Raw genomic sequence first — 8,321 nt, forward strand, 5'->3', positions numbered from 1 at the left:
AAAAAGAATGTCCCTCAAAAGACTCATGTGTCCATAGATAGGGCTTTTGGAAGGTGACTGGAACACAGGGGCCCTATAGCTGGCTTGCTGTTGGGGGTGGGGCCTGGCTGGAGGTGGGGGGTGTAGCCCAGAAGGGAAGATGCTTGTCCCTGGCTTCTCTTGTCTCTCCCTGCTTCTTGGTGGCCATGACATGAGCAGCTTCTCCGCACCAGACCCTTTCACCATGTCTTCCCTGCCTTGGAGCTAACTGTGAAAGGAATCTTCTAAAAGCTGTGAGCAAAATAAATCTCTCCTCTGTTAAATTGAAAGTGTTGGGTATTTTGTGCCCGTGACAAGACATTGAGTAATACATCCACTTAGATCATGTTAATAAAGTCTTCAGTACACAAATAAGCACATAGTCCACAATAATGATCTTCTATATCATTATGTCTCCTAAGTGACTTCATAGTTAGATACATCATTTTCCTGCTATAGGTGACTTGTACTTATTTATTTTAGTATGTAAAGCAGTTATGTGATTCTACTTTCAAAACTAACAAGTTTTTCTTAGATAAATACTACTCCTATGATTTCCATCCTCTTATTATAGATACATTTTTTTATTTTCTCAAGCTTTAGTTTTAGCTTTATTCTTCCACTAGGTTTTATTGCAAATATAAGTGGTATGTAAATGCATATCTTTACTTATATATTTCATACTCTGCACACTATTATGCTTTTATTTTCACCTCAAATATATATCCTGTAGGGTTTTTTTTTTTTCAGAACTGGGGATTGAACTCAGGCCCTTGCACTTGCCAGGGAAGCACTTATTCTACTGCGCCATCTCCCCAACCCTATCCTGGAGTTTAGATAAACTTGTAAAGTTCTCCCTTCTCCCACTATCCAGCACTTCTACACATTCAAGAGAAGAAGGCTAGCTGCTTGCACAATTTGCTTAAACAGTGAATAAACTAATTTTGCTATCTGTAAGACTTTCCTCATATTTTATTTTCCACTCCCAGGGATAGAGCCTAGAACTCTGGCACTGAGCTACATCCTAACCTTTTTTGCTTGAGATAAGTTTTTGCCCAACTTTTCAATTTCCTCCTGCTACAGCCTTCCAGAGCTCTGGACTGTAAGCCTGCAAGACCACATCTGGCTTCTCAGATTCTTGATGGCAAGTGGTTGAATGAAGCCAGATAATCGGGCCCAGATCCAAGCCTTGGTCTGAGCCCCTGTATAGTAAGTCACACAGCCAGATATCCCTTTCCTCTGCACTAAACTGTAAATGCAGATATCCTGTGACCTGCTCCCTTCCTCAAAAGTCACCATGCTTGAGAACATTAGCAAGGAGCTTTAGGTGGAAAGGGCTGTCTCCCCCTAATGGTGTTCAGCGGCTTTTTGTTCCTGTTGATATTTGCATTTTTTGTGTCACCTGCCGCACTTTTAATTGTTCCATTGTGCCTGGACATGTCAACTATTTCAGCACCCAATTGCTTTTTGATCATTCATTCTGAGCTAAGCACGGCTTGCCTAGAGGCAGCTTCAGTAGAAAAGAGGTACCCATTGCTGCAGAATGAGTGGTGCGTCCCTCAGAAAGAAGGCCAGTAGCCAAAGAAGGTGCTTGCTGGTGACATGCAGTGACACACAAGCTGCAGCCCAGTTCCAGTGAGCTTGACTTCAGCCTTGCAGGCACCACTGGTTCCACCCACTCTGTGGGACACTTTCAGGCTACTTTGAGGCTGAAAGGTCTCAGTCACTTCACCACCTCCGCCCTTCTTATTTCCTGAATCTGGTGAAACTGATCGGGTCCCACAGAGCAACCAGATCTCATCCCACACCACTGGAAGAAGCCCATCAAACCAGCTGTCTCCACTTTCTTTATAACACCTGGAGTCCAAGCTAGTCAACAAGCTGTAACAGGGAGGGCTCTCATGGATCTGCCTTACTATCACGGTGCTCTGACAAAGCAAGAGTGTGAAATTTTGCTGCTCAAGGAAGGAGTGAATGGCAACTTTCTGATAAGAGACAGCGAGTCTATACCTGGAGTCTTGTGCCTCTGCGTCTCGTGAGTAGCCTCACCTTCCCCACACTGAAATTTTCTGTTGGCTGTTGTGATGGCAGCCACATCTTCAAGGAATTGTATTTCATTCTCCTTTGCAGCACCAAATAGCTAGATGCTTCCCAGAGAGTACAGAAGGGTTGTGCCTGCCCAGTTCTTCTACCTGCTCTGCTCCCTGGTATAAATGTCATGTGTACAGGCTCCGTAGGAGCAGAATGAGGGCTGATGGGAAAGGGAGAGGCTGCAGGAAGCATGTCTGGGTGGAGAGAAGGTAGCTTTGAGGAACATTCTCTCTTTCACAGGTCTATTTACTTAGTATGGAGGCTACAGGTCTTCCATGAAATTTCAATCTGAAAGATTATGTATTGTGTTTTGTCCACTTGCAATACATACAATGTTTTATTTTACTAATATAAAATTGTATTTACTTAGAAGCACTCAGCATGTCAACAAAACAGTTGACTTTTTTTGCGATTACAGAGTAGTATTCAGTTAACAGAGCAACAATCTTTTCATATAAGCTGCATCAGAGACAACTGAAGATGAAAGACTACCATCCCCATATATGACTAATTTGAGCTGTGCACCAAGAACCTGCTTTAAATTTCCATGCCAATTTACAACCCCCATAAAATGCTAAAATTTTATGTTATGTTTGTCAAGGGTTCCACCATGTATCATTTCTTTTCATCTTTCTTGTGTTTTTATCAAGGCAAACAGAAGCAGTCACTATTTCATAGGCGAAGAGACAGAGATTGGAATTTCTCAAATGACTCATTTATGTTAAACTTCATCTGATATTTTCAGAGATGGAGCAATATATGAAAATTCAGGACAGAGAATCAGAAGAGCTACTTTATTGGAGAAAATTTTATGCTCAGTGTAGAAAGCAATGCTGAAAAGGTATCAGTCAAAATCTCTCTGTGTATTTTTTCCTGTAGAGAGCATTGAAACTTTCATTCTGCCCTTTGTAAAATTAAAATCCAAGTGTCTCCTGTTCAAGGAAAAAAAAAATTCAGTGACATTTGTTAAAGCATGGAAGACTTTATTCAAGACAATCTTGATAGGGAACAGGGACCACCGCCATGGGGACTCAGAGGGAAAGAGATGGGGCTTAACTCCAAACAGAGCAAGGGCAGATGGGGACATATGACCAAGGAGCAGAGTCAGCATCAGCGAATGGAAATCCCTAAGAGAAAACTTCAAGGATAAGAGGAATGGTAGCTAAACACACCAGATTTTAGCTGAAGATAGGTCAGAGTGCTCAGACGTCACCTGGTGGGTAGTGGAGGAAGAACCTGGTGAGACATTGATGGTGATCAGATATTGATGGTGAGGGGGTCTCTCCAAACTGACTTAGGAGAGTTCTTTGATAAAACTAGATCTTATGAGAAAGTTCACAGACAGGTTTAGGGGAAGGTTGATAGCCTGACTAAAATCTGACCAAGCAAGACTTGGTACCACTCTCTGAGTAAGCTTTCATATTTCTTAGAAATTGAGAGCTTTGAAGACAAACTTGATTATCAATAGAATAACTATTGAAATGAAAGCAACTAATAACTAATAGAAATGGAAGGATATGTTTGTTTCTATAAATGGTGCTGGAGATGTAGGTATGAGAAAGATATCGTTAAGGTATTATCAATTTAATTTTCAAGTGACATTGAATATATACATATTTTTTCAGCCATCGGTAATTTCTGCTGTGGTTCAAATGTGGTTCATCCTAGAAGGGTTCCCATGTTGTAAGTTTCAGCTCTGCTGTGGTGTTAAGAAACAGTGGGATCTTGAAGGAGTTAGGCTTAACGTGAGGTCCTGGGGTCACCAAGATGGATACTCTTGAAAGGGTAAAATAAATACTTCTCACGAGACTCTGAGTTAGTTCTTGGTGGTGGATAGTTATAAAAAGAGCCAGATCAGCCTGCTCCAACCCTGCTCCAGCTTCCCAGTTTGCTCTGCGATCTGTCCCTCTTGCTTGTGTTCACACCATGATGCTCCCTGCCAGGGAGGTGATGCAGCCCTGGGTTCCCCGCCAGAACAAGCACACTGCTGTGTGGACTGTCGGCCTCCTAACTGTGGGCTGACTAGACCTCTTTTCTTTACAAATACAGCCTTCTGTAAGGATATAATAACGGAAAATGAAGTCATTCAATTCCCCTTTAGAAAACTGCATGTCTGAATCTTCTCACCTATTTTTAATTTTCTTCTTGATGATTTCTTCTAAATTATATGTGTGAAGATAATTTTTTTCCCCAAAAAAGATGCTCTCAGAGAAGAAAAGACACATGTGTAGAACGATTGCACACATTCAGGAGAAAATATACACTGTTTAAATGTGGTTTAATCCAAGAAATCCAGGAATATTCCATGTTAGAAAAAATTTTAGTTTACCTATGTATAGTTTAACTATTAATATATTAATAGTTCATTTAACACACTTCATAATTTATTAAATTGGCTTAACATGTATGAGATTAAGTATGCCACCTCCCAATTAAATAGAAACACGCGCATGCACCTGCACACATATGCACACGCCTTACAAACTCCTACACAGCTACACAGGTAGCTCCTTAACCAAAGGCCAAATGAAAAATTATAAGAATTCCTGTGAAAGTCATGATTGAGCCAGCGGTACTCACTTTCAGCACTACTTTACGACGTTTACCAGGAGATCCTCACAGCTGTAATGGGCCAAAGGATGTCAGTACAAGAAGTGTAAAAATTTTAAAAGAAAGCACAAAATTATTTGAAATTAAGATAACTTTATAATTAAGAAGTCTAAGATTTAAGTGGGAAAAATTTTTACTAAAATTTTTAGAAAAATGCAATACAGGCATCTGCTTTGAATATTAATTTATAAAATTCAACAGTTTTCCTATAGAGGTATAATAACCAAGAAAAATATAATAAAACACCTCATTGAAAGTAGAGAAAATTCATAATACACAGGCATAAATGTAATATGAAGTATGTAAGAATTGTATAAAGAAAACCTATATATCTAGTAGGGAGCATACTAGGAGACTTGAATAAATGAAAGCGTATTAGTTCTCTTCAGTCTAAAACTCAGTATGTTTCCAGTAATAAAAACAAATAATACTTTTTAATTTTTTAAAAGGATAGTATATCTATAGTAGAACACAGAAAAAGGACTTTATAGCATCGCCAGAAATGTCCCCTTAGAAAGGGAACTAATTCTATCAAATACTAAAATACATTATAAAACTATGGCTGTCACCACTGTAATTAAAATAATTCAGCACTGGAAGATCAATGAGATGAATATAGAGACCACAAATAAAGCCAAGTATATATGAAATCTGGCATGTACTAAGAAAAATAATGCATTCTAGGCCAGTGAGGAAACACCGGCTGTTAACCAAGGTGTTGGGATACTTTCTATGACTTAGAAAAAATAAACCTAGATCCCTATCCTCTGGAATTAAAATTAATTTTAAGTGGTTCTAATATGTAACTTGTTTAAGATGTAACTATGTATTAGAAGAAATCACAACTAATATGTTCACAATTGGGAAGTCCTTTTTAAACAAAAACTCAAACCTAGAAACCACAAAACATTAACAAATATTACCATTATTTAAAAAATAATGTTAAAAGTAACTTAAAAGACAATTGATAAACTCAGAAAACAATAAGCTTCCTTAACATTTAGAGCATTTGCAAACCATATAAGAACTCAGGGTGTAGGTCGGTGACAGAACACTTGCCTGGCTTGTGTGAGGCCTTGTGCTAGATCCCAGGACCACACGCACATAGAGACACACAGAATCAATTAAATAAATTCAATAAGTACAAAAGCAAGAGAGTCTCAGAAAAAAAGGTGAAAAATACTAGCTCTCACTCATAATTTTAAAAATACAAATTATTATAAGAATAATGATGTACCAGTTGTCCCATCCACTCCTATTCAAGGAAAACAAATAAAATTGTGAAACCCCAAAGCTGACTAGCACCAAGTATGCACTGGCCACAGCCTGATGCAGCCTCTTTGACCAGCAGTATGGCCAAATATGAAATACATATGTATAATGATTGGTCCAAAATTTCATTAATAAGAACATATCCTACAATTTGTTGTTGTTGTTGTTGGTACTGGGAAGTGAACTCGGGACCTTGCACTTTCCAGTTAAGTGCTGTGCCACAGAGCTATATTCCCAGCCCTGAGCTCTGTCTCCAGCCTCGTAATCTACAATTATAACTGCACCAAGTAGGCACAAACTGGCAAGAGTCTAAATGTCATTAAGAGAATATCCACACTATCAGTGAAATGTTCACTAGGAATCAACAAAACTGGATAAGACTGTATAACATGTGAGAAAACTTCCAAGATCCATTGTTGGGAAAGAGGAGGCCACACACTAATTTTCATGATTTCACAGACCTACAAGAGGATACAATGGAGAAGTTAGAAATAAAGGAAGGAAGGCAGAGAGAGAAGTAGCACAAGACCATTTAGCACTGACCAAAGAGCTATATGGTAAACAAGGACAGGAAGCAGTAGTTGATCTTACAACACGATAAAGCTAGAAAACTTCAATGTGTGAAAGGCCATTTGTGTGGTGTGACTTTTTGAATACTGGAAAGTACTGGAACTGAGTCTGCCTTTGTCACCAGCGGTCAACCTGGGGTTGATATTAGGAGCTGTACTCTTGTGTCCGTGTAAAGGGAAGGGAAGGGTTTTCTGTAGTCATCTGAAGGCTGCAGACAGGAGAAACTGGAGACTTGAACTCCTCCCTGCTCTCACCCAGAGAATAATAACAACGTTTTTCTATTACTCAGAGTCATAAGTCATAAATTAGAATACTGAACAACTTTCATATTCTGAGATCTTTGGAAAGACTGTAGCATTCAAAAAGAATGGACTGGGCTGTTGAGATAGCTCAGCAGACTAAAGCACCTGGTGAGGCAAGTTTAGGCAAGTGTGGGGACTGTGGTTCAATCCCCAGCACCACATGCTGCACCATCCCTTCCCCCCAGGGCAGGCTGAGCCAGTCACAGAGTCTGGGCATAGTGGTGCATGCCTGTAATCCCAGTGCTGGGATGGCTGAAAACAGGAGGATCACTATGAGTCTGAGCTGTGTAGTGAGACCCCTGCAACAACCAAATACAACAACAACAAAAAAAAGAATGAACTTACGTAGAGCTCAGAAAGAAAAGTAATTTGAACTTTGTTTATTGTGCATATATGAAGCCAACTGGAGTTCATTTTAGAAAAATCAAATGCAAAGTAAAGCATAGAGAAGAAAGCAGCAATTATTTCACTCTGGCCACTCAGAACTGACCATTTTTTATACTGTAGCATACATCTCTCTGTACTTCTGACCACACATATATAAACAAACACATATGTGCATAAATGGTTCATTGCATGTGAGAGCTTGCAACTTGGACTTTTCAATATATTACAGTATCCCTCAATATCAGAAAAATTAAGAGGTCAAAACCAGGGAGAAGGCCGGAAATCAGTTTGAAAATATTATTTATTGACTTGCATTTCCTGTGTCATAGCATGGGAAGGGGCAAAACAGAGTTGACATTGTAGGGCGCAACTGGTCCCAGTTCTTTCAACTGATCTTTCAAAGTTCAACTAAAACAAAACTAAAACCTTGCAAAGCAACAAGTTTTTCCACAGCACTGACCACAACACAAGATCAACTCCACATCTACGAACTGGTCACAAACTGAGCAAGATCTTGATGCACGGCACCTCACGCAATGTGCTTTCTCTAGGCTGAACTGTACTGCCGAGAGGGAAATAATTTAAAAATAAGATTAAAATTGGATGACTTAGCCTTTCCTAAGATCCACTGAGAATTTAATGTGATTGAGTGTAAATTGCTTTCTATAAGCCCTGTATAGTTCTTATGTCTTAAGTGAAGTTAAGGGTTTCTTAATTTGGTGAAGGATAACCAAGACGGTGGACCCTATTCCATGTCATTCCTATGCTGGGGCTCAGGCCACCACCTATTTCACTGGGTGCATGACAACAAATAAAGGAAACATTTCTTCCACCTAGTATCAAAGAACAATCATGAAACCAGAAAAAGCATACATATAAAATTACTTTAAATTGGGTATATACTCTAAAGCAAAAGTAAATTCATAGGGGCTGGGGAGATAGTTCAGTGGCCTAAGCACCTGCCTGGTAAGCACAAGGTCCAGAGTTAAATCCCTGTTATGACATGCCATGCTGGCCAAGACCCTGTACCAATAATAATAATAATAATAATAATAATAAGAAGAAGAAGAA

The 8,321-nt window shown here is 39.3% G+C and overlaps 1 protein-coding gene across 1 annotated transcript in view; it reads left to right on the forward strand.

Annotated features, from left to right (window-relative positions):
• Positions 1-1,786: 1,786 nt before the first annotated feature.
• Sh2d1b (SH2 domain containing 1B) overlaps positions 1,787-8,321 on the forward strand; it is a 24,415-nt gene continuing 17,880 nt past the window's right edge. The window contains exon 1 of the mRNA XM_004639965.2: positions 1,787-2,053. Within this exon, the coding sequence (XP_004640022.1) occupies positions 1,920-2,053 (134 nt within the window). The 5' untranslated portion in view covers positions 1,787-1,919. The remainder of the gene's footprint in view (positions 2,054-8,321) is intronic.

The sequence above is a fragment of the Octodon degus genome, unplaced genomic scaffold (assembly GCF_000260255.1).
Source record: "Octodon degus isolate 3935 unplaced genomic scaffold, OctDeg1.0 scaffold00116, whole genome shotgun sequence".
NCBI lineage: Eukaryota > Metazoa > Chordata > Mammalia > Rodentia > Octodontidae > Octodon > Octodon degus.